This window comes from Meles meles, chromosome 5 (assembly GCF_922984935.1).
Source record: "Meles meles chromosome 5, mMelMel3.1 paternal haplotype, whole genome shotgun sequence".
Classification (NCBI taxonomy): Eukaryota; Metazoa; Chordata; class Mammalia; order Carnivora; family Mustelidae; genus Meles; species Meles meles.
In genome coordinates, this window is record NC_060070.1 from 34,565,634 (window position 1) to 34,593,158 (window position 27,525).

At 35.8% G+C, this 27,525-nt stretch overlaps 1 protein-coding gene across 2 annotated transcripts in view; it reads left to right on the plus strand.

The window, feature by feature from the left end:
- MMS22L (MMS22 like, DNA repair protein) overlaps positions 1-27,525 on the plus strand; it is a 130,373-nt gene that overhangs the window by 22,007 nt on the left and 80,841 nt on the right. For both annotated transcript variants that reach the window (XM_046006173.1, XM_046006171.1), the window contains exons 10-14: positions 188-364; positions 7,974-8,036; positions 18,325-18,444; positions 20,319-20,545; positions 22,387-22,890. In XM_046006173.1, coding sequence (XP_045862129.1) covers positions 188-364; positions 7,974-8,036; positions 18,325-18,444; positions 20,319-20,545; positions 22,387-22,890 — 1,091 coding nt within the window. The remainder of the gene's footprint in view (positions 1-187; positions 365-7,973; positions 8,037-18,324; positions 18,445-20,318; positions 20,546-22,386; positions 22,891-27,525) is intronic.

The following is a 27,525-nucleotide window of genomic DNA, read 5'->3' on the forward strand; positions in this document are numbered from 1 at the left end:
GCGATTGTAGAACATGTAGGATCTTTGTGAAGTACTAGTTAGGTTCTAATTCTTGAGTGTTTTGTTATGTTAAATGTATTCTGTTTTCATATCTGTGTGTATATTTAATTGTGCAAATAGAGGAAAAAGCCCAAACCAAAGGTTATGTTCTTTTTCTAACTGAATCATACTGCCTCTCTTTCTATAGTCATTTTGGAACTGGTTGAATAAACTACTTAAAACACTCTTTGAAAAATCAAGTGACCGAAGACGACCTTCTGTGCCTGTAATCCAGCCCAGGGATCCATTAGGTTTTAGTTGGTGGATCATCACTCATGTAGCATCATTTTACCAGTTTGATCGCCATGGAACACCAGACGAAATGGTAAGATTTTATTTTTTTAAAACTGCTTTATATTATTAATTAATATGTATTTTTTTGTAGACAAATTAGAAATAAGTGAGCACAGAAACAACAAAAATTAGATCACAATCCTATAGAGATAAATTCAGCTTCTGAATCTAAGTTGTAGACCTTCCTATTAACATCAAGAAAAATGATCATCTTTGTTTTTGTTGTTAAATGAAAAACACCTTATAGAAGACTTGGGATCTAATCCTGGCTCTGCTACTAAGTACTTATGTGACCTTAAGTAAATTACTTCAGCCTTTCTGGGCTTCTGTTCCCCTATCCAGAACTCATGGGACTGAGCTGTTCAGAAAATGTCTTCTGGTTCTAACATCTGTAAGATTGCTGACAAGAAAACATATATCTACAGTAATGAAGTAATAGTTTCTGTGAATAATTTCGCAAAATTATTTCCTCAGAATAATACTTTTTTTTTTTTTTTTAAGATTTTTATTTATTTGACAGACAGATTTCACAGGTAGGCAGAGAGGCCGGCAGAGTGAGGAAGGGAAGCAGGCTCCCTGCTGAGCAGAGAGCCCAACTCGGGGCTTAATCCCAGGACCCTGAGATCAGGACCTGAGCCGAAGACAGAGGTTTTAACCCACTGAGCCACCGAGGTGCCCCCTCCTCAGAATAATACTTTAAGGAATCTTTTTATAAAGATAATCTATTAACCATGAGGTTTACGTCAAATAGATTTTAATTATATTAATTTCTAGTTAGAAACAATTTTACACAGTTATTTAAAAACCCCTAAGACTAAAACTAGCTAGTAGACATATTTATTTGAAGCTCTATTTGTGTGTAATTTCTTCCATGTTCAGAAGTGAATAACATAGTATTCTATCAGTCCATCAGTTCCATAAAATAAATGTCTAGAATCTTGAAGCCAGCCTGTCTGTATTTTCAGTATTGGTCTTTTTTTGTTCATCAGACCTACCCATGAGTTTTTTTTAAAAATTCAGATTTCCCGATCTCGACTCTGGAGATCCTGATTTAGTAGTCTGGTTTGGAGCTTGGAATTTTTAAAGATTTTATTTATTTGACAGAGAAAGATCACAAGTAGGCAGAGAGGCAAGCAGAGAGAGAGAGAGGAGGAAGCAGGCTCCCTTCGGAACAGAGAGCCTGATGTGGGACTTGATCCCAGGACCTTGAGATCATGACCTGAGCTGAAGGCAGAGGCTTAACCCACTGAGCCAACCAGGTGCCCCTGGAAATTCATATTTTTAAAAAGTTTCTCGGTGCTCAACCTCTAAACAGACATAGGGATCATTGCTTATGAAACCTGTTCCTTGACAAATTTTCTTGTCTTTGAAATACTGGACAGAGTCAGCTCAGAAATCATGCATGGAATCTGAAGACCAGTTAACATTGATATTAGTATCATAGAAATGGAAAGGTCCTCTGAATAATCTCTCTGATAATAATAAAGCTTTTCAGGAGATCCCAAGATATAAACTAAACTAATAAGTCAGAAAGTACTCTGAGAAGCTCACCCACAGCTCAGTATTAATGCATTTAAGCATTCTACCAATTTACTGAGAGCAATAGAATGAACGTGCCAGAAAAAAGGATTGTATGTCCTTTGTTTCTGTACATTAGTCCTTACAATGTTGATACATAGTATATACTCAATAAATCTTAACAGTTTGCCATTATTATAATAGTAACCCTTTCATTGAGTATTTTTGTGAAATTAATAGTTTCACTTCTTTTAATTATTAGGATACTAGAACAACATTAAAAGAACTCAAAAATTTACATATCATTTTAATGTCTTTACACAAGCATTTTATTTTGCTTCCCATTTTAATTCCCCCAAGTACATATTTCTGATTTTAATCAGTGTAAATAAATATGGTAATTAGTTAAGCGCTTCTAAGTTCCCATTGAGTGGCTATCATAATAATAGGTGCCAATGATAGGGTATACATGAAACAGATTGTACTGCCTCTTGCTTCAAGGAACATGCTTTCAGATTATTAATGCTTGCTGGAATTGCCATTAACACTTAGCGAATGAGTGGTGTATTTCAATAGTAGTTGATATTGACCTCCATGTACTCCCAGTATGGTACATAACCTAGCTACATTAATATATATCATTACTATTACTATTGTAATGTTGAATTGTACTGATACAACCACCCACAGTTGCATTGCTGAAATCACTTTTTATTTCATACAGAGAACTCCATAGGAAATTAGTGCTTTTATTAGCTCTGAATCAAGATAGTAATTGAATTGTCTGTATTTAAAATAACTTAACCTCTGTCTTTTAATGTCAGCAGTTCCTGTGTGATTTTCTTTTGCTAAGATACATATATTTTTAAAAATCTTAATACTTTAAATTATGTAGGAGGTTTTAAGAGGAAAAAGCTGTGATATTCAAAAAAGAACCTTTCATATGATAAAAATAATAAGGATGTATAATATATATTTATATGTGTATATATAAAATAGTCTTTGCCTGTCTGTATTCATGAGTCCTCAGAGTTTCAAGTGTTTCTGGACTCTTTAATAGCTTTTAAAGAAAAATGCAAGCTCTCTGTTGAGACTAGTTTTCCTTAGGGGTGATATCTTAAGCATATTGTGTTTGCCAAGTGTTAATATCTCACAGTTTTTTTCTCAGTGAAGTATGATGAAGCCGATGAGAGGGTAATATGACCATTTCATGGGTAACAAAACTGAGGGACACAGTACTTAAATGTCAGCCTGTTTTTAATGACTTAGATAAACTTGGTATTAAGGTTCTCCTAAGGGCCACCTTTTATGAATAGACTGTTGGTACAGTAACGATGTGTACCAGTTTACCATGGACAGTCCCTGTTATGCCTATAATCCCCTCATCGTATCTAGTTAGTTTTCACTTTGACTCTCAAAAGTGTGTCAATTTGGTCCTTAAGTCATATAATCCTTCTCATTTATGAACATAAAGGCATATTGACTTATCCTTTCAGAGAGATTATATAGGATGTTAATTTGGGTCTGGGATATATTTAGATCAGAATTTTGAAAATTATCTGAATTCAGTTTTCTTATGATAATATTATAGCAAGCTGCCATATAGAAAATAGCCATGCAGGGGTGTGTGGGTGGCACAGTCCCTTAAGTGGCTGCCTTCGGCTCAGGTCTTGATCCCAGGGTCCTGGGATCCAACCCCGTGTTGGGCTTCTTGCTCAGCTGGGAGCCTGCATCCCCCATGCCTGCTGTTGCCCCTGCTTGTGCATGCACATGCGCTCGCTCTCTGTCAAATAAACAAATAGATAAATAATCTTTTAAAAATTAAAAAGAAAAAAAAAGAAAAGAAAATGGCCATGCACTAAGCATGCTTTATTTCACTAATAAGTAATCTGGTGTGAGAGGATGATAGGAAGTGATAATGGTTAGGCCTACATTCTGCAGTGGAGAATATCTCTAGTGTTATGATAACTATAGAGATGTTTCAGTTTTTAAATGTGAACTGCTTTGCTCTGAAAGTTAGCATGAAATCTTTACATTTTAAATAGGTTTCAGATAAACTTAATTTTTAATTTTATTTTAAAAGTTCTATGTGAATTGAACTTTGGCTCTATGTATATTTAATTCATAAAACCTGCCAATTGCTAAATATAGGCTTATAAGGAAAATTTGGTATCTCATTTCTCATGCTCGAGGCTTCAGATTTTCATGTATTTCTATTTAATGCTTTTCTTTCAACCTAGATAAGAGTGTGTTATCCTTTCACAATCCCTGTCATCTACTTTAAAAGCAAATATACTTTAAAGAGAAAAAATATTTTTAGGCATTGCAGGGATCAGTTTAACAGTAGTTTCCCTGCTCAGAACATAGTACAATCAGTCAGGCCAGCTGATGCTCATCTTTGAAACGTCTGAAATGGTGACTAGATAAAAAGTCTGAAATATAACCTTAAAGTGAAAGTTGTACTAGGTTACCTAGTCTGCTGGAAGTGGAGTATGACGGATCCATTTTATATTTGTGATGGAGACGCCTCTATCCTGAGGCTTAAGGAGGTATTTCAGCTTTGATGGTGGGATAAGAAATATAAAAACATAGCCTAAAATTGATAACTACCTGTTTCGTTTCTATTGGAGGAATTATGTATAACTTAGTATGTAGAAAAAACATGTAGATGCTCAAAGTTCAATTTTGCTGTGGAAATAAAAATATCCTTTGATATCCTATTGATAGTCTCTTACTCAGACTTGATCTGGGTGTGATATAGGTGCCAATCTTTAATCTGAATTATGGTTCATTTTTGTTTTAGATTATAGCCACAATATTGATCTACCGAGTTGGAAGTTCTTAGACAAGAATTATGTTACTTCTGTCTGATTCATGTGATTCAAAATGCCTTGATAAAACAAAAATTAAAATATACTCATTAATACTATCAAATTATAAAGCTAAATATACCAGTCCTGTTATATTCCTACTTATTTGGGACTAGTGGTGATGTTTTCTCAGTAAAGAGAGATATAGAAGTGAATTACTGAAAGCTGAGGAAAGGCTTGTTAGAAAATGGAAGGAATACTGGCTTTGGAGCAAAATCCTTGCTCTGATTTGTATATATATGACCTCTCTGAGAATTATGTTATCTGTGAACTGGAAAATTTTTTTTTGAGGGAGTAATAATGTAAAGACATTAACACAGTATACATTGAGTATTATGGAACAAAATGGTCTCTCTCTTTTTTTAAAGATTTATTTATTTATTTTAGAGAAAGAGAAACCATGCGAGAATGTGTGGGCCTTTGGAAGTGGGGGGAGGGGCAGCAGGAGAGAATTTCAAGCCTACTTCTGCCAAGCACAGAGCCCATTGTAGGGCTGGATCCCACAACCCTGATATGACTTGAGCCGAAATCAAGAGTTGGATACTCAACTGACTGAACCACCAGGTGCCCTAAAATGATCTCCTTTTGGAAGAGTTTTAGGTCCAATTACCAAGTTTTAGGGCACAATCTCAAGGCTACTCTTATGTCTGACACCAGGTGCAAGCCCAAGAATTCCCAAAACTGTATTTTACTTATAGAACTCACTGAGAACTATTATACTCAGGGTTATGGTTTATTATAGGGAAAGGATAAAATTTAAGATAAGCTAAGAATGGGTATATAGTGCAGAGTCTAGGAGAAGTACCAAATGTAGGGCTGCTTTTGTTTTTTCCCCATGTAGTTTTTATTAGTCTCCTGGCATCAGTGTGTGACAGTATGAAGGGAGTATTTTCAACCAAGAAAGCTTGCCTAAACTGCAGTGTTCAGTGTTTACTGGAGCTCCTTTACGTAGGCATGATGGATTGATTAACCACATGGTTGTCTCAGTCTTCAACTATCCAGGTCTCCACAGCCCTTAGTGTAAGTCACATTATTGGTTTTGGATCATGGCCAGCCTCCACCCTCAACTACATCAATAGACTATCTGGTAGGACTCTAGGCCACCAGGCAAACAAAGATACTCCTATGAGGTATAACATTCCAGGGGCCTAAAAATTACTTACCTGAATCCTTGGTTTCAGTAAAGGGCAGACTCTCTTTGGGCAAAGCCAAATTCTTTACTACATATTCTCTCATAAATGTTTTGTACTCACTTTACTTATATAAATGTATTTTAAAAAGTCATTAATTTGGGCACCTGGGTGGCTCAGTTCATGATCCTGGATTTACGGGATCGAGTCCCACATCAGGGCTCCAGCTCCACGGGGAGTCTGCTTCTCCCACTGACCTTTTTCCCTCTCGGGCTCTCTCTCTGTCTCTCTCTCAAATAAATAAATAAAATCTTTTAAAAAATAAAAATAAAAAGTCAGTAATTCTTTTGCTAAAAATAACCCAAGTCGTTGCATGAATTATCTATTACTGTGTGACAAAATTTAGCAGCTTGAAACAGTAAGCATTTATTATCTCACACAGTTCCTGATGTCAGGTATACAGTAGGAGCTTAGCTGGATGGTTCTCACCCAGGATCCCTCATGGGGTTGTGGTAAGCTATGGTGCTTTAGTCTCTAAAGAGCTGGATGGAGGATTCACTTCCAGTCTTTCTCATTCACTTCTAGTTGTCAGGAGATGACGGTTACCGATCCCATAGGCCTCTGCAGGCCTGTTCACACTATGATTTTTCCCTGATGGAGTCAACAAGAGGGAGATTTTCATTAAGACAGAAGCTTCAGTAACTTCTAACCTAACTTTGGAAGTAACATACTATCACTCCTGTTAGTGTTGATATTCTGTTAGTGACAGACCAACCGTGGTATGGTGTCGAGTGGGGTGTGGGTGAAGAGTTAAATAAATGTGTGAATACCAGGAGATGGATCATTTGGGGCCATTTTTAGAGGGTGACTACCATAGTCACTGAGTACCTTTATCAAGGAAATGTTTATTTAGTGATTTTATGTAGATAGCATCTTATGTGAACATTATCCAGCCATTTAAAATCAAGAATATTGAACATGATTTAACCCTTTATTAGTCATTTGGATTCATCCTTCTGAACAACAGTCAAATTGTCAGGATACCCTGAAACTCCTTCCTTCTATTCTTTAAGGCCTTTGGCTTTGCCTTTTTTTTTTTTTTTTTTTTTTTTTTTAAGATTTTATTTATTTATTTAACAGAGAGAGACCACAAGTAGACAGAGAGGCAGGCAGAGAGAGAGAGAGGGAAGCAGGCTCCCTGACAAGCAGAGAGCCCGATGCGGGACTCGATCCCAGGACCCTGAGATCATGACCTGAGCCGAAGGCAGCGGCCTAACCCACTGAGCCACCCAGGCGCCCTGGCTTTGCCTTTTGAGGTCTTACAGTTACCTATTATACCTTTTTTACTCTTTGTCAGAAACCAGTTGTTCCTTGCTTCTTCTCAGTGGTACTTTCTTTGCTTCTAGTTTTTACCAGTCTGTATATCCAAAGCTTTAAGAACTGAGTATCAAGTGAACCGTGTGTCCTATGAGAAGGTCCTCCAGGCTTTCCTGTGGGAAGGTGAAGTCGTTTTCAGTGCCTAGCTTTTGTGAAGTATTTTGGCTTTGTGAAAGTCCTTTTCAGCGTTCTTCCTTATTGTTAGCAGTCTTCCAGATAGTTGCGGTTGCCAGATAAGTGACCATTGATTAAATGAAGTAGCACTGTGTATATATATTTTTTAATTTTCTATATAAAATTTTTAGTTACTTCTTTACCAGAGTAGATTCTCTTGACATTATTATGCATAAAATAAAAAAATCTCTGATGAGTACAGAATAAGGAAAAACACTCAAGGGATAAAAAAAAAACTCCACAAACGACGTGAAGTTTTTTGTGTTTTTTTTTTCCTGATAGATTATGTATGATAACAAAAATTAAATATTTGTTAAAACATTTACAATTTTATAGAAATCCTATTGTTTAATGAAACAACTCCTGATAAGGTTTATATTGGATTGGAATAGTTAAAAAATTTTCTACCAAGTCTGTCACATAACTCTTTGTCCAAATAATTTTAGACATTCAGGAAATTGTAATGATGTCTGATGATAAAGATGTTTGTACTTCACAACTAGCTAGCTGTACTATAATTTGAATGCATAATTAAGAGCAATAATTTTGGTGTAATATTCTCTCTTTCTAGAGACAAATGGAATCAAATTGGAATTTTGTAGAAGAACTGCTTAAAAAGTCCATCAATGTTCAGGTATGCTTTTAAAGTGACACAATTTGTGAGTTTTGCTAAATTTTTAATGTTCCAGATTTTATTTATAAGAACAAAGCAAACTCTTAAAATGATTTAAATAATAAACTTTGTCTACTTATTAAAAAACCTGAGGTAGAATCCTCATTCTTTGTTAATGAAGGGTCAACATAAGATCATTCCTATGAGGGACTATCCTTTGAAGATTTTTATTTTAAGCAGAGTTGCCAGTTGAAGGACAAATAAAATTATCCTAGTTGGTGACTTTGACAAAATATATTCAGAATAAGTAGTAGATGTTGCAAAACTATAAGCCATTCCTTGACTGTATGGTATCAAGTCTAGGAGACATGATGAGGGAGATAGTGGCATTGGAAATTCAGCTATTTCCTCATCACAGCAGGAAGGTGACTTGCCTTGCCGAGCAATTTGTCTTACAGGCTCGAATCATACTCTGACTGATAAGGTCCTAGTTTCTGAGCCCTCATTTCATACGTTATCATTTCTCTTTCTGCAGAGCTGTTAATGTAGTGCTTCATGGCCCAGAGGTCAGATTTGACCTCCTTTTAAAATAGTTTTAAATATGCTATTCACTATATCTTTAAACATACTGTATTGTAGTTCTGTGAAGTTTTGTAATATAAGTTACTTATGTAAGAATTTAAGGGGAAATTTTAATAAAGGGTATTTTTAAATTTGGAAAGTAGATTACTTTTCTGTTAGGAAATAAAGATTGTTAAAAACTTATAGAGGAATAAACAACAAACAAGAAATATGATAATACAGGATTAATACATAAATCAAAAATATATACATATGTACCCATTTATACATACAAACACACATACTCTCATTTATTTTGTAGCCATATCTTTAAAAATCATTGAAATAGCATGGAATTTTCTTTTCCATTATCTATATTAACTAAATTTTTTAGATCAAGCATATAATAAGTACATTTAGTTTATAATATGAATCTTCTAATTGAGTAAATATTCTAGGTTAGAATTCCAAAGATTTGTGCACATGTAAGTTGTATGAGAAACAAAAGAACTATTATCTCAACCATGTAAATTTTTTATTTATGTCATTTTAATTGGCTTTCTCCTTCATTCTTTTTGAGAACATATTGATTTAGTAATTCGGAAAGTCTCTTACATGTATTTTTTTCATCAAGAATGTAAGGAATCACTAAAAAGTGTTTATTGTTCTTTATATTAGTTATTAATCCAATCTTAATGCCTTAACATAACATAGCTTAAAAACCTCTTAGTTATACTTCCTTGAAGCTTTAATAGTTTATGAATTTATGGTTTTAAGTAGGTTTTAAATTACAGAATATTTCTTAGGCAGCTCTAAAAGTTCATATGGGTAAATACCCATACACTTATCTTGGGCTTGTCTGGGACAAACAGGAGAAAGAATTTATCACCATCTCCTCTGTAGAAAAGTTTGGTTTTTGGCCACGAGATTGAAAACCCTCCTTAATCCCTTTCAGTTACTTAAAAATTAATTCTTTATTCCTCTGAATTTATGACGCATTCTAATTTTTTTTTTTAACATTTTACTTATTTGACAGAGAAAAGCACAACCAGTCAGGCAGGCAGAGAGAGAGAGGAGGAAGCAGGCTCCCTGCGGAGCAGAGGGCCCGATGTGGGGCTTGATCCCAGGACCCTGGGATCTTGACCTGAGCTGAAGGCAGAGGCTTTGACCCACTGAGCCACCCAGGCGCCCCTCATTCTAATTTTGATGTTAAATGAGGGAAACTCAGTTTACTTGAAAAAAAAATTTTTTGGAATGTCTTACTTATAATGTGATAAAAGTTGTTCTGACACTCCATAATATATTTTTACAATATAACTAGTATTTTAATGGTGTTAGCTAAGCTTGATAAATAAGTAATTCTTGAAAGCAGGCAGTATGAGGCACCCGGGTGGCTCATTCGTTAAGCCTCTGCCTTCGGCTCTGGTCATGGTCCCAGGGTCCTGGGATAGAGCCCTGCATCGGGTTCTCTGCTTGGATGGAAGCCTGCTTCTCCCTCTCTCACTGCCTCTGCTTGTGTTCCCTCTCTTGCTGTCTCTATCAAGTAAATAAATAAAATCTTTAAAAAAAATAAAAGAAGTAGGTAGTATGACCATCAGAATTTTCCCGGCTTGTGGGACTTTCAGTGTTAAAACCAGAAAAGTCCTGAGCAAACTATGAGAAGCCAGTCATTTTATAAGTAGAGATAGTATAGCTAATCCAAGAAACTTTTTCTGGGAATTTAGATGTAGCATAAAGTCAAAATCATTTTTCATGTGAGAGAAGTCATTATAATATTTAGAAAGAAGTAGTCCATTTTCTCTAGTGATCTTTCAATTTTGTCATGCCTTGATTGTATCAAATTAGATTTTATAAGTAGTATAGTACCACTTGCTGGAGTTCTTGAAATCAATTTTGTGGGTACAGTAGGTGGTCATAAAGAATAAATAATATGTTTGAATAGAGCCATCAGTTTGATTATATCTGTTTTCCCCTATTGAGGTAAATTAAAATCTGACCATGCTTATGTGCTTTGACTTTATCTCCAACAGTGAAAGAGTCCATTTGCAATATTTAAAAAACATACATTCCTTATATAGAGCAGTTGTCAAATATAATTGGTAGGCATGCCACTGTAGTTTTAATTAAGCAAATAATATTCCAAATCTTTTTCTAGCCACAAAGGATTTTCTAGGAACACACATTGTACTTTGTTAGTAAAGAAAACATGTATTTTTTTATTTTACTTATATAGGTATGATTGAATAGTTTTTACCTAAAACCAGTTTTTTAGAGGCAGCATTATCTAATATTTGTGTATGTTGAGAGTAAACATTTGTTCTACCTTTAAAACAGCATTATTGTTTTCATATGAAAAGGGAGATTTTCGGTTTTATACTCCCTGCTTTTTAAAGCCTCATTTTCTGACATCACAGAAACAATTTTCTACTAGAGACTATGGGGTGAGTATAAAAAGAAATCCTAAATAAGTTTAATATTCTTTAAAAATTATTTTCGTTTGCCAGGGAGGCTAAAGAGTCCAAGGCTAAAAACAACTTAGAATGTGATTAGATTTGAATGATGTGGGACTGTAATCTTTTTTCTTTTTTAAGATTTTATTTATTTATCTATTTATTTATTTGAAGAGGGCAGAGGAAAGGGACAGGCTCCCAAGCAGACTCCCTGATGAGGTTGTATCCCAGTGCAGGGCAGTCTCACTACCCTGAGGTCATGACCTGAGCTAAAAGCAAATCACCCTTGACTTGAGGTGACTGAGTCACCCAGGCATCCCTGAGACAGTAATTTTCTAATTACTAATTCAAAATCATTGTGTTTCTTGGACGGAAGAATCTTGACTGGAATATTGAAGTTCAGCTTATTTTATCCAATCCTAAAATTAAGTCCACTCAGGCAGACTAACCGTCATTATTGAGCTTGCAAATAAATTTTATTCTTCTGATGATTTCTTCTAGGTATTTGTTATGCATAAAGAAATGAACCCCCCAGTTTTTAAATTGCTATTTTTATAAAATAAGCTAAAAATAAATTTATTATATTTATTTATTATACATTCTAGTATAGTTAAAATAGTGTTGTATTGGTTTCCGGTCTATAATACAGTGACTCAACAATTCTGTGTATTACTCAGTACTTACTATACATGTACTCTCTATCCCCTTCACCTATTCCACCATTCCCCCTGCCCACCTCCCCTCTGGTAACCATCTGTTCCCTATAATTAAAAGCCTGTTTTTTGGTTTTGTCTCCCGCCCCTTATTTATTTGTTTTGTTTCTTAAATTTCATATGTGAGTGAAATGATAAGGTATTTGTCTCTCTCTAATGAGCTTATTTTGCTTGGGATTATACTCTCCAGCTCTGTCCATGTTTTTGCAAATGACAAGATTCCATTCTTTTTTTATGGCTGAGTAGTGTCCCATTGTGTATATGTGTGTGTATATGTGTGCACACCATTCTTTATCCAATCATATATATTGATGGATCCTTGGGCTGTTTCCATAATTTGGGTTTTGTAAATAATGCTGCTGTAAACATAGGGGTGCAGACATCCTTTCAAATTAGTATTTTTGTATTCTTTGGGTAAATAGCCAGTAGTACAGTTACTAGATGCAATGGTAATCCTATTTTTAATTTTTTAAGGAGCCTCCATACTGTTTTGCAGAGTGGCTGCGCCAGTTTGCATTCCCACCAACAGTGCAAAGAGGGTTCCTTTTTCTCCACATCCTCACCAGCGCTTTTTTGTTGTGTTTTTGATTTTGACTTTTCTGACAGGTGTGAAGTGATATCTCAATGTGGTTTTGATTTGCATTTCCCGTACGATTCATGATGTTAAAAGACTAAATGTTTTCATTTTTAGTTCAAAAAAAGAATTTCATTTATGGAATATACCTGAATTTAATATGCCTAAATTTGATCTTTCAAAATAAAGATAGGAAGGCATTCTTTATAAAGTGGGGTACTTGGGTGGCTCAGTCAGTTAAGCATCTGCCTTCGGCTCAGGTCATGATCTCACGATCCTGGAATTGAGCCCAAGGTCAGGCTCCCCATTCAAAGGGGAGATTTCCTCCTCCGCCTTTGCCTCTATCCCTCCCCCTACTTGTGCTCTCTCTCTCAAATAAATTAAATCTTAGAAAAAATAAAAATTAAAAAGGACTAAAACAGAGATCAGGAGCAGGCACTATGGAATATTCTGGGGTAGGTTTTTCATTAAATAGTTTATGCACACTCGCAGAGTTGAGATGAGACACAATCCACGGGGTCTTGTGAAAAATGCAGAAGCTGAGGAGCATAGCCTCTGGGATTGAGACAGGCAGGTTTAAGGCTGTGTAGGAAAAAGGGGCCCACAGGCCTTCTAGTTTATTAAAAAATCTCTAATCAGAGGGCACAAATTTAGATGTAGTCATTCAAACCTCTTGGTTTAGGTAGAACTTAACCCTAACACAAAATTGAAATATATCAGCTTAAGGTTTGACATTGAGAACCTGTTGCATTTATTATATGATCATCAAAAGAGTCAATATTTGGTGTTAAAAAATGCATTTCTCTTGCAAACAACACAGTGAGAGCTATCTCTGTGCATGCACAATACTTAGCACTTAATGTACACTCTTGCACTTGGTGTTTAGGACAATCTTGTGAAGTTCCATTTTACACATTAAGAAATGATGGCCTTGGTGGAGTTAAAGAGTTTGTTCAGGTTCGTATAGATAACTGAGAAGTGGTAGAGCTGGGATTTGAGTCTTCATATGTGCTCTATTCATAGTGTGCTCTCTCAAAGTATTGGACTTTGTAGGAATTTTTTTTTTTTTAAATTAGGGGCAGGATGGAGAGGGGTAGATGGAGGAGAAGAGAGAGAATCTTAAGCAGGCTCCATGCCTAGCATGGAGCCAGACACCAGGCTTGATCCCACAACCCTGAGATTATGAAATGAGCCAAAATGAAGAGTTGGACTCTTGACTGAGCCACCCAGGTGCCCCTGTAAGATTCTTAGTAAAAACTATTTTTTCATTATTTTTATTTTTATACTTCTTTGATGCTATGTGTTTCATTAATATCCATTTTGGTTTCTACCTATTTTGATGATACTTGTGGAAAGCATCTCAGTTTTTCTACATTTTTGCTTGTTTTTTATGTTTTCTTTCCAGTGAGTGTTGAGAAAATGTAAGGTAGGAAAAAATTAATATCCTTGCTCACTCTCCAGTACTCCTCCTCATTGTATTTCAGCTCTGTATCTTATTATGAATTTGGGCTAAGATGTCTATTTGCTCTATTCCTGACTATTTTATATTATATCTCTGGGTATCTGGACTTAAAAATGGCCAAATTCTTTCTCTCCTTAATTCAACTGATGTGCACAGACACACATTTTTGAAAGGAAAATTTTAAGAACAAACTAAGGGAAAATGGCTCATAACAAAGCAATAGTGGAATATACAGAACATGAAAATGTATTTTATAATAAATACTATCTGTAATTAATTAAAGGCTAAACAGACTTACTTTTACAGTCCTACATATCCTGCCAGAACTGTGGGGAAAATGGTATTTTCTAAGTCATTGCTTTTCATTGTAATCTTTAGCTACTAGCAGGAAAAGGAAAGGAAATTTATCTCCTGTCCTTTTAATAAATAAAAATTCCCTAAGATATGATATTTAATTTCTTCCTGATTGAGCACAGTGGAAAGAACATGGACTCCGGCCTTACAAATTTTGCTTCCGATCTTGGCAGTCACTAAAAACAATATTCATCAGATCTGGTGTACATTAAATGTTTATTTCTTTTCCCTCCTATTTTTGGAAAGGGGCATAGAATGGTATGTATAATAGGCTTTGGAATCATAAATCCTTGCTCCTTCCCAAGTGGACATGGATAAGCCATTTGTAACTTCTGAACCCCAACCTTCTTTTCTGTGATAAAGGTAATGAAACTGAGATGGTATGAGACATATAACTAATGTATGTAAAATGTCACATAATGCCTGACAATTGTTTTTCCCAAATTTTGTATATTTTATGATTTAAATATCTTTTTGTAGATTTTACATGTAAAATGAGCATCAGATACCCAGTAAAACAAAACAAATTCTTTAAAATGAACCCACTTTAAAAATATAACCTACTTTTTAACCTTGAAGTATAATAAAATTGGTATGCTTTAATTCATATGAGTAGTGTGCCACAGGAGTGAGCCTGGGCCGTGTTTAATATTTTCATAATAAAATCAAAGAATGTTAGTGATGGACAGGCACTTCTCTTCTTTGGTTAAATGAGTACTTGTCTATATTAGAGAAGCTAAGTATCTTTCCCTAAGCCGTACAGCTACTCGGCAAAAAGAGGCACTAGAACCTCTCTCTGCAGAGCAGAGAGCCCGATGCGGGGCTCGATCTCAGGACCCTGAGATCATGACCTGAGCCGAAGGCAGCGGCTTAATCCACTGAGCCACCCAGGCGCCCCTAGATCTCAGTTTAATTCATGAAATATTTATGGAGTTTCTTTGGCAAACCAGGCAGTGTGCTAGACCCTGGGGAAATTATCCTAATTCTCAGAGAGCTTATAGATACTTGAAAGCAGATGAACATTAAATTTAACAAGGTAAGTGCTGTGACATAGGTGTGCAAGGATGCCGTGGAGCATAAAGGGAGGTCACTGTTAGTGGGGAAGTCAGTAAAGTTTCCTTGAGGACTTAAAGCCAGAGTATATTCTAAAGGATTAATAATTAAAAGAGTTGGGTGGGGGGAATAATTAGAAGAGTTAATGCCTTATCAAAAAGAATCTGTTTGGGGCGCCTGGGTGGCTCAGTGGGTTAAAGCCTCTGCCTTCGGCTCAGGTCATGATCTCAGGGTCCCACATTGGGCTCTCTGCTCAGCAGGAAGCCTGCTTCCTCCTCTCTCTCTGCCTGCCTATCTGCCTACTTGTGATCTCTGTCTGTCAAATAAATAAATAAAATCTTTAAAAAAAAAAAAAGAATCTGTTCATGTTCAGTTTCCTCTCTTTCTTTCTTTTTTTTTTAGTTTCCTCTCTTTCAAATAATTACTTTTATTAGTGACCACAACAGTATTGTATCACCCTGTCCTCTAAGTTTCTTAATTATCCTCACATCTACTCAGATTTTTTGTCACTTACCTCACCCAGTTTCCATAGTTATGCTTTATGTTTTTTCATTTTTCTTTTAATTTTCATTTTGCCTGTCACTATTGATCTTTTTTTTTTAAGAGAGAATCTTTTTTTTTTTTTTTAACATTTCATTTATTTATTTGACAGACAGAGATCACAAGTAGGCAGAGAAGCAGGCAGAGAGAGAGAGAGGACGAAGCAGGCTACCTGTGGAGCAGAGAGCCTGATGTGGGACTCAATCCCAGGACCCTGAGATCATGACCTGAGCCGAAGGCAGAGGCTTAACCCACTGAGCCACCCAAGCACCCTGTCACTATTGATCTTTAACATTTTCTTTTTCCATGTCCAAACTTTCCTCCTTAAACAGTTTAGATTGTACACCCCCTTATTAATAGTCATTCCATCACAAAAACCTTTAATTCCATAGCCCTCATCTGTTTTAAACTTGGCAGAACCTAGTCCTTTCCTACACCCCTGCCAGCCTCACCCCCCAGCTGAATATTGCTAGAGAATGTCAAATGATCATTCTTATGGACTCCTCTGACTCTGAATTCTTTTTTTTTTTTTTTTTTGACTCTGAATTCTTGATCATAGATCTCAAATGGCAGTCAGTTCTAGAGTCTTTGCTTTTCTTTTTTTTTAAAGACTTTATTTATTTATTTGACAGAGATCACAAGTAGGCAAAGAGGCAGGCAGAGAGAGAGAAAGAGGAAGAAGCAGACTCCCTGCTGAGCAGAGAGTGGATGTGGGGCTCGGTCCCAGAACCCTGGGATCATGACCCGAGCCGAAGGCAGAAGCTTTAACCCGCTGAGCCACCCAGGCGTCCCTAGAGTCTTTGCTTTTTGACTCACAGTTAACTGAGCCAAGCATCTTATGTCTTAAATCGCTGAGTAAATAGAAGCAGTCATTTGAGAGTACCTTTTTGTACCTTCAGATCTGCCAACATATGTCTGCTTTGTACTTGACCCCTCAGTTTGTTCTTCTGTCATATTGGAAGTGTAACTGTTTCTATCAAAAGCTAGTTCCTTTCCCTCTGTACTGGATCTTGTCTCTTAACTATTCAAGGACTATATATTTCTTAACTTAAACATCTCTGTTTCCTCACCTCCTATTGTACCCTCAGCCTATACCTTAAGTTTCTATTTGTGCCATTCCAGAAACTACTCTTGTCAGGGCCATCAGTAACTTCTTTATTATCAAATCCAAAAACTCTTCCTTCTTCTCATTTTAACCTCTCAGAGCATTCAACCCTTTTGACTACTTTCCTTTTCCAAAATATTTCTTTTGGTATCCATGATGTCTGTTTCTCTTCTTTCTTCATAGGCTGATAATTCCTCTCCTGTTAATACCTAAATGTTGGAATAGCAAAGGGCTCACAGTTCTGGATCCTTTTCTCATTTGCATGTATACTCTTTCCTTGGTTGATCTCATCTAGGCTTATAGCTCTAAAAACCATCAATATGAAAGTAACATCTGAATGACTAAAACAGCTGGTTTTTCCCTTGGGCTCTAGGCCTATATATCACATTATCTACATAATATCTCCACGTGGTTGCCCTTGTGCACTCTCCCATCTGTTCTTCCCCTAGTCTTTGCCATCTCAAAAAGTGGTACCATCAACTCATTTCCTTAAGCCAAAACCTGGGAATTCTCCTTAAGTGTTAATTGCTCTCTTACCTCCGTACCTTCATATAGCTCATCAAAAACAAATGCCATTGCCTCTGTTTCTTAATATTTCTTTAAAGTTGTGTGCTTATCTTAACAGTTTCATGTAACTGTCTTCTAAACTTTGAGGTGGCATGAGGAGATGGAAGTAGAAGTAGAGAAAGAGTAGGCAGTTTAATTATCTATGATGGAGTAACCATGCATGTTTGTTAAAAAGTGACACACCACTGAGAACCCCCAGTCATTCAACAGCTATTTATTTATTTATTTATTTTTTAAAAATATTTTATTTATTTGACAGAGAGAAATCACAACTAGGCAGAGAGGCAGGCAGAGAGAGAGGAGAAAGCAGGCTCCCCACGGAGCAGAGAGCCCGATGCAGGGCTCGATCCCAGAACCCTGGGATCATGACCTGAGCCGAAGGCAGAGGCTTTAACCCACTGAGCCACCCAGGTGCCCCTCAACAGCTATTTAAAGCTTACTATATACCACACACCTTCACATCTCCCAACATTTCTGCTTTGTATGTATTAGAACTTGAAATCTGCTTTTTTGTTATACTGCAATTGTCACTATTTACTTTCTAGCTTGGTCTTCCTCCTTCTATTCTTTTTTTTTTTTTCCCCCCTCCTTCTATTCTTAACATATATTCATTCTCCATGAATGATCATGAGCAGTATTTTTTTTTTAAGATTTTATTTATTTATTTGACAGAGATCACAAATAGGCAGAGAGGCAGGCAGAGAGAGAGGGGGAAGCAGTCTCCCTGCAGAGCAGAGAGCCCTATGTGGGGCTCGATCCCAGGACCCTGGGATCATGACCTGAGCCAAAGGCAGAGGCTTTAACCCACTGAGCCACCCAGGCGCCCCCGTTCATACTCTTTAAAAGCAGGTTATCCAGTGCAGTATCAAGTAATAATACTCATGTTGCAAGAGCCCATTTACTTTCCCACAATTTCAGTTTATTTTTTAGGATGGTATACTAGAAGAACAATTACGAATGCATCTTCACTGTTGTTTGACTCTTTGTGACTTCTGGGAGCCAAACATTGCAATCGTCACCATTCTATGGGAATATTTTAGTAAGAACTTGGTAAGTCAGTAGAGTATGAATTTATTCCAGGAATTTGAAGAATTTGTATATATGTGAGGAATGTTTTTATGGTTTAATTAAGAATAGTTATCTGTAGAGCATTGACATAATGGAATGGGCATTTGTGTCCCTTTTCTCTTAAGAGTGAGAGTAAGCAAAGTAGCCAAAATTTTACTAGAAAGATATTTTTAAAATTCTCATTTATTAACATTGTCTAACAATTACTGGTTGCTTGCAACACATTGAAAAGTTCATACTATCCTGAATGAGACAAAGTGTTGGCATTTGAGTTGCTTATAGGCTAGTGGGCAGATACCCATACATTATGGGAGGAAAAGTTCCATTACTGTGGAATGCCAAAGGACAGAGTATTTGACCCAGTGTATAAACTTGTGGAGACTTTGGGATGTTGTAATTTTTTAACTGAGGAGTGCATGGAATTTACAAGTAAGAAGAAAAGAGCATTCAGGTAAAAGGAACATTATTATGAACAAATGTATGAACACATAAAAACATGATCTTTTCCTACCATGTTCAATAGTTCTGAATGATAGGTTTGAGATGACTATGGAGAGAACGTATAGGGAAAGTTGGTAGACAGGGTAGTCAGGGGCCAGATTATGTGCATACTGAGTCATGATTTGTTCTAGAGACAAAGGGTACCAAGTATGGTGACGTATTAGGTATGTATGTGAGAAAGTTTTTTCTGAAAATTGGGTGCCAATTAGGAGTCCAGTGTAAAAATACATGCTAATAATGCAGTGAATGAGTAAAATAGGGTTTAGAAAGGAGAGGCTAAATTAGGAAAATAAAAATTTTAAATGTAGATTTATAGAATTTAGTTACCTTTTATGTGTTGGGAGAAGAGAAAGACTTGGAATGTTCAGTTTCTGGGTAAATAGTGAACCCCTCAGTCAAAATAGAAAAAGGAAAGGAAAAAAGAAACCTAAATTACTAATTTAGGTTTATACATAATGGAGCTTATGAAAAATACCTTTTTTGAAGCATAATTTCAGGCTGATTAGAGAAATGACCCATTCTAGGTGTGAGGTAACATGTATAATATGAGTCTATAGCGTGTCGTCATAGGGAATATCATAAAGCAGGGAATGTCAAAGTAAGCTGGAGTCCTGTCGAAAGGACACAAGAGCCAACTTGAGGGAGCTCCTGTTGCCCTCATGCTGGGTAGATTTGAGCATAAGAAAGAATAATGACTGCTCTGGATTAAAACCTATCAAATACATTTAAATCCTTGAGTGTATGACACATTTAGAAAAGTTAGTATTCTTTAAAAAAAATGCTCATTATTCTGAAAATTGTAAATAAAGGATAAATATAAACTATATTTTAGAGTAACCAAATTTCTAAGGAGCTAATTGAGAAGTAATGATAGAATTACAACATCACTGTTTGTACACCTGATGAAGTAAGGTATCTGGGCCATGATCATCAGTGATGGCTAAAACTGTTCAGTGAAAGTCTGGTGGGGATGACTCAAATGAATAGATCAGGTTGACAACATGCCCAACACTTATGTCTCTCTTTCCTAAATTGGAATAGGCAGTGCCCAGTACCACCAATGGAAGATTCTTATCAAAAAATTCCACTTGCGTGACTGTGATCAGTCCTCTAGATACAGCTACCAATTTACAGAGGAGAGAGGGGATAAAAGAATACATTACATGACACTAGGGAGATATAAGCAGCTAATTCGAGATTGTAGAAAATTCTACACAGTAAATGACCTGATATAAAAATAAATGGTATGACATAAATGCTGGGAAACTTCAAGAATAGAAGAGATGAAAGAATTCTTATTTACTCAGACTTGAAACTTTATGTATTTATGTATGCATTTATTTATTTGCTTTTAGAATAGTTCTTTCAGCATCTCTTGGCTTCCTTTGAAAGGCCTTACATATATCATTAAGTCACCCTTGTCAATGCTAGAAATGGTGAAGACCTGCTGTTGTGATAAACAAGATAATGACCTGTATAAATCCAGCAGTAGTTTCACCATTTTCCTTTGCATTTTGGCAAAAGTTGTTAAGAAAGCAATGAAGAACAATGGCCCTCATCCTTGGAAACAAATCAAAGGAAGGTATGCGGCATGTCTTTCTTTGTCATGAATGTTCACTGTGGAGAAGCATTACTTACTGTTGGTATTTTTTTAGTTAACTTGTGGTTGGAAGTCTGTGTGGTTTAGACATTTAAAATTTATTTCTTAACGTATACAGGACAACAAAACATGTAGCCTTTTGATCCTGCCAATCTGTAACAAGAACAAACTTAGTATCTGTAACTGTAGAGGAATTGAGTTTATCTCATCTGTCCTGAAGATTGAAATTCCATATATTAAATTCAGGGCTATCAGAGAATGTTTTTCTTGCCAAAATTAATTATAATGTTATTATATAACTCAATGCATAAAGTTCATTCAAAATTATAAAAATAGAAAACATCTCCAAATCATACATTGGCGGTAATGGAGTCAACCTATAAAACTTGGTGTTCTTTGAGTCTAGCGATCCCATAGGCCCTGCTCCCTATGAAAACTAACCAAAGGATAATAGGATGAAATAACTTGATTGTTCTCATTTGGGGAGTTGCCCAGTTTTCATTTCTGGCATAGTAAAATAAACTTTTGGTCATATTCATCTGTTCTCTCTTTTTGGAGAGTTTTGTGGGTATGAGTTTTAATTGTCTTCCCTTATTCTACTTCATTAGCCCTTTTCTAGCTGTCTTTGTACCACTTGCTTATATGATGGGAGCTCTTGCAGAAGAGTAAGAATACCTTCATATTCTAGATAGGGACTTCTCAGAAATCACTAAATGAAGTTCCTATTTGATTCCCTTATACTGCTTGCAAGATTATAGTGATAACAATAGGACTATTTTTAGAGTATACTTTTTTTTTTTTTTAATGGTAACTTCTTTGTTAAGCCTCCAAAAATTATGTGGCTCAAATAGGTTTTTCTTTGGTTCTGTGTGCCGGTTTGTTTTTTGTTTTTTTGTTTTTTAAAGATTTTACTTATTTATTTGGCAGATAGAGATCACAAGTAGGCAGAGAGTCAGGCAGAGAGAGAGGAGGAAGCAGGCTCCCTGCTGAGCAGAGAGCCCGATGCCGATGCCGGGCTCAATCCCAGGACCCTGGGATCAGGACCTGAGCTGAAGGCAAAAGCTTCAACCCACTGAGCCACCCAGGTGCCCCATGGTTTATTTTTGAATCTTAAATCATTTTGTGAAAGACATGGTACTCGGAACTTTATCTAAAACAAATCACTGGAATATATACAGTAACAATTCTTTTTTTCTAATTCTGATCCTTTAATTGGTGAGAGAAAAGTATGTCAACTAGTAAATTATATTAACACAGGAGATTTTTAAGCGGTTAGTCTTGGACATTTAAACACTAACCATTTTTTCTTTATGGATAGGTAAAAATACTTTCCAGCACTTTGAATTGTCTTAGATATAACTATAACAAAGGCAGGTCTTTGTGAGGGGTAGAGGAAAAAGAGTTTAAGGAAAATTGTATAAAATTGCCCTGTTAAGATTTATTTAGAGCACATCAAATTGTACCGAAAGGAGCATATATTTTATTTGTCAATAAAAATTTAGAAAGAAAGGTGATTAAGAGTCTAAAATAAAAGGATAAGCCATGTGCTATATAAAAAGAACATTTCTACTGTCCTGTGGGGAAGACCACGCAGTCCTTTTATTTAATCATATGTGGTTGCTGCATCACTGAGAAATTTAAAGCTATGGGCATTCTGTGAGTCTTGTTTTCAAAGCAGAAAAAGTGACATGGCAGCATCATAATGAAGAATTAGCTAAATTTAAAGTAATGAAACTGTCATGAGTATTGAATAAAGTGTTATTCTAAATGATTGATATTGATGAATGAAAATTTTATACAAGAATTTTTTTTGCGTTTTGCAGAATATATTCTAAATTCCATCAAAAAAGAATGGAAGAACTGACAGAAGTTGGTCTTCAGAACTTCTTCAACCTTTTTCTACTGTTAGCAGCTGTTGCAGAGGTGGAAGATGTAGCAAGTCATGTTTTAGACCTCCTAAATTTCCTCAAGCCTTCCTCTGTAACATCTTCCATCATTTGGAAGGGTCAAGTGGCATTCCTCTTGATGTATACCCAGAAAAATCTGGACATTGGTGTTTTGGCTGAGAAATTTTCAAGTGCTTTCCGAGAGAAGGCGAAGGAATTCTTGGTATCTAAGAATGATGAAATGGGACAAAGAAAGACTCTCTGGATACTTCTTTCCATCTATATTGATGGTGTTCAAGAAGTGTTTGAGACTAGCCATTGCTTGTATCCGTCACATGAAAAACTGCTTAATGATGGATTTAGTATGCTTCTGCGAGCTTGTCAAGAATCTGAACTTAGGACAGTACTGAGCTTTCTACAAGCTGTTCTGGCCAGAATCAGGTATGTTTTCCAATAATATACTAATTCATTGATTTATTTTATGTCATCACCTATGTTGATTCTGTCTTAAAATTTTCCTTTTGACATACTCATGAAATCCAAAGGAAGAGAGAGGAGTTGGTTTTACTGCTACAATGGCATAAATCAGTACTTTTCAAACTATTCCTTTGAACAGTAGTTCTTTAAAAAGAAAGCTCATGTGCAAACACATAGAACTAAATGCAGAGCACCTCCAGTGCAGTCCCACAACAATGCTTCTTCACCCTGCCTTCCCTTCCTGCCTCTCCTAAAAGAGTATTATTATCCAGAGGAATGTGTCAGATATTCTAACCAAGACCATGAGTTCAAATCTGAGGTGGCTTCTACTGAAGCATGCATTTTGGGCTCATAAGGAAATTATGACCACATTGTGCCATTTAAAAAAAAAATAAATAAATAAGTTTCTTTAAATTATTTTGCTGCAGAGCTGTAGCCTCAACTGCTTAAAATACTTCCAGCTGAAACTACTCTGAGACAAAGAAAAGATTGTTGTATTTATATAACACCAGTCACCCATATAAAACTTAATGTTTTCAGATCCTCTTAAGATGGATATACCCGGACCCAAATAATAATGGAAAAGAATAGTAGTTATGATATTCATTGTTTTTAAGGTCCTTTTCCGATATGTTTCATCTTTGGAGTACTTGTTCTTAAGAAGTTAGGTATCACCACTCAGTGTAGTTAGTCACTATCACTGAAAAGTTGTGTAAAAGTTATGTGTGGAAATACGATTTTTTGGAAACCATGTCTAAAGTTAATGAAGAGATTGTTTCCCTCTAATACCACTTTATAAAAAGTAGTATCTGGTTATCAAAGGTAATTAGCTTGACACATTTTTTAAGTTTGGAGAATTTATTCATTATTAATCTAATAATTTACTTAATTTGCTTTTTGTTGGGCCATGCATTCATATTGATTAATCCGTAGGTTTTCATTCTTCATTAGGTATTTTGTCATTTTTAGTATTTGCCTGCCCCCATCAATTTTAAGTTCAAACGGTTTAGCCAAGAAAATAAATAAAATATTTAAAAATAATAAAAAAAATTAAGGTTTAGCCAAAGTTCTTGATCAGATAATCATCCCTTTATCCGCCAGAGTGAGCCATATAAAAGCAAGAATTTTAAAGCTCTCAAATTTGGGGATAGATGGATAGATACATAAGTAAATGAATAACCAACAGCATTAGAAGACACTTCTACAAATTCTGGATCTTCTTTGTGAACCACATTTGTTTTTAGTCTAGTAGATTTTATTAACAGATACTATACTTTCCCAAGTATTCATTTTGTTAATTTTTTTAAATAAATGTTAATAGTATTTCTCCATGTTTCTTGGGCAAAATTAGAAATTTCTATATTCTGGGACCACTTTTTGTTTGTTTATTTATATTTATCTAATATACAGAATATAAGAAGGAAGGAGGGACCTGGTGTACACCATGCGTATTAAGGAGCTACAGCCCCTAAGATTTATGGGTAGAGGGGTAGAAACTGAAGCCGGGAGTGTGGGCATCCTGGGAAGAGGCAGTCATGGAAACAAAAGGGGCAGAATCCATATATTTTTCTGCCTATTCCACTGAAAATGCGCATTTCCTTTCAAACACCTTTATGATGTTATTGCTTCTTACCTAGGGTTTGGTTTGGTTTTGTTTTTTAAAAACAAGGATTCATATCCTACAAACACTATTGTAATTTTTGAGTGAGAAGTTATGGGGAATCTTTTTTGGTTGTTAATTTTTTTTTAATTCCAAGTGCTATATATTTTCATCATTAAAAAATATAAATAAGATGGGGCGCCTGGGTGGCTCAGTGGGTTAAAGCCTCTGTCTTCGGCTCAGGTCATGATCTCAGGGTCCTGGGATCGAGCCCCGCATTGGGCTCTCTGCTCAGCAGGGAGCCTGCTTCCTCCTCTCTCTCTCTCTGCCTGCCTCTCTGCCTACTTGTGATCTCTGTCTGTCAAATAAATAAATAAAATCTTTAAAAAAAAAAAAATATATATATATATATATATATATATATATATAAATAAGGTATAAGGTGACAAGTAGAAGTTTCTTTTCCCCACCTTTACTTCTTTATTCTCTGGTTTGGTGGTTCTCAACAAGGGGTGAGTTTCTCACCCAGGGAACATTTGGCACTGTATGGAGAAGTTTTTGATTGTAATAGCTTGGTCAGGCACTGCTACTGGCAACTGCTGCTAAATAACTCACAAAGCACAGGATAGCCTACGCCACAAAGAATTATCTGGTCCAACCTCTGAAGTTGAAAACACTGCTTTAGGGACACGTGGGTGGTTCAGTCAGTTAAGCATCTGGCTCATGGTTTTGGCTAGGGTCATGATCTGGACCCTGGGTCAAGCCCGGGTCCAGACTGGTGCTCAGCAGGGAGTCCGTTTGAGAGTCTCTCTCTCTCCCTCTCCCCCACCCCCATGCATGTGTGTCTGTGTGTGTGTGTTTGTGCGCACACACTCTCAAAAATAAATAAATCTTAAACAAACAAACATTGCTTTAGTTTTAGTCCACAGAAGTATAGTGGTTTCTCATAGGATCTTCCAGATTTTTTTCACATAATATTTCCTAGGTAGCTTTGTATGTTAGTATATGGAAACCTACCTAACTCCTTTTAATAACTACTTAATGTTTCATTGTGTGGTTGTACCAAACTTTATTTAACCCATACCCTAATAATGGGAAGTTATATTGTTTACCATTTTATGTTATTTTTTTTTTTTTAAGATTTTATTTATTTATTTGACAGAGAGAGAGATCACAAGTAGGCAGAGAGGCAGGCAGAGAGAGAGGAGGAAGCAGGCTCCCTGTAGAGCAGAGAGCCCGATGCGGGACTCGATCCTAGAACCCTGAGATCATGACCTGAGCCGAAGGCAGCGGCTTAATCCACTGAGCCACCCAGGCGCCCCGACCATTTTATGTTATTGTAAACACAGTTCTATTTAACATCTTCATATGTGCCTTCCCTGTGTACTTGTGGAAGTATATCTTTATACTTTCTTTATATACCTTTATATACCAATTAATTCCTAAAAATTAATTGGTGTATGTGCATTTAAATGTGGATAGATATTACCAGATTTCCTACCAAAAAAAAAAATTTTTGTGCCAGTTTTTACTCTCCCTAATAATTTAGGAGAAAGCCTCCTTGTGAAATGGAGCATATTTAGAAAATACTCATTCTCTGATAAGAAATTAAACACAGAGGGGCGCCTGGTGGCTCAGTGGGTTAAGGCCTCTGCCTTCGGCTCAGGTCATGGTCCCAGGGTCTTGGGATCAAGCCCCTCATCGGGCTCTCTGTTCAGCAGGGAGCCTGATAACTCCTCTCTCTCTCTCTGCCTGCCTCTCTGCCTATTTGTGATCTCTGTCTGTCAAATAAATAAATAAAATCTTTTAAAAAAAAATTAAACACAGAAATTTGTTAAAAGTGCTCATGGAAACATGGTAATAGAAGAATAGAACTTATTTTGAAAGTTCGAGAGGCTTTAAAAATGGAAATCAAAGTAATAAAGGAAGAATTTCTTTTTCATTTTTGTTCATTTACTAACTTCTTTTTGTCCTTAAGCTCCTACCTAAAACTGTTTTGCTCATTCTTCAAAAATGATAACTAGAAACATGAGAATAACTCCTGTATCCTTTTTTTTTAAACTCTTGTATTCTTAAAAGATGTACAGTTTACAAATACTATCTCATTTATTTCCTTGCCAACCTTGTCATCCCTGTTTAGAGATGAAGAAATGGAAAGATGGAGACTTTTTGTGATTTACTGAAATAAATTTCAGTATCAGCACTCGGACTCTACCTGACCATTGCTACCTTCTTACACTATCTTTGTAATAGTTTACAAATAACTAAACAGAAACTAACCATACACTGTATCTTTTATAAATCAACAGGCAATTAAATAAATGACACCTGCAAACTGTTATCCTAAAAGTGTTACCACTATTCATATATACTTCTGTGTGCTTCTACCCTTTATTTTTGCTACTTAAAAAAAGGGTAGTTGCTTTCTGGTTACTTTTTATTTATCTTACAAGCTAATGTATTTTTAAATAAGTCATCAGTTGGAAAAAATGAATCACAAAGAGGTGTGGAGACAAGTAAATTGTGTTTTATTTACCCCAGTTTATCTTTGATCTGTTATCAGCATCACTTCAGCCATCTAAATTTCACTTCTTAAAATAAAAATAAATTTTTCTTCTTTAAATTCAATTTAGTAAAATCCTTCAGCATTAAAGCCAAAGCTGTTTCAGAAATTTTGGAAAAATTCTGCTTGCAAGTATCTTGTAAAGTATGAGGCATCTTTGTTAATCATGGGTGTCACTAATCAGAAATACAAAAGTAGGAATCTAGAGGGCATATTAAAGATTGTAAGTTACATAAGGTGAAAGCAAGTTTACATTTATATGAGAAGTTTCTTTTAACTAGATTTCGTATGGGTTTGTAGTTTGCTGTCATCTGGAGCAGGGGTAAGGAGTGTGTTACTGATCTGTAGGGCTAAGCTATGGGGAAAAAACACTAAAGTTTATGTTGATAACATTTACTTCCTTGCACAAATGTTTAGTTTTAGTTTTGTTTTATGC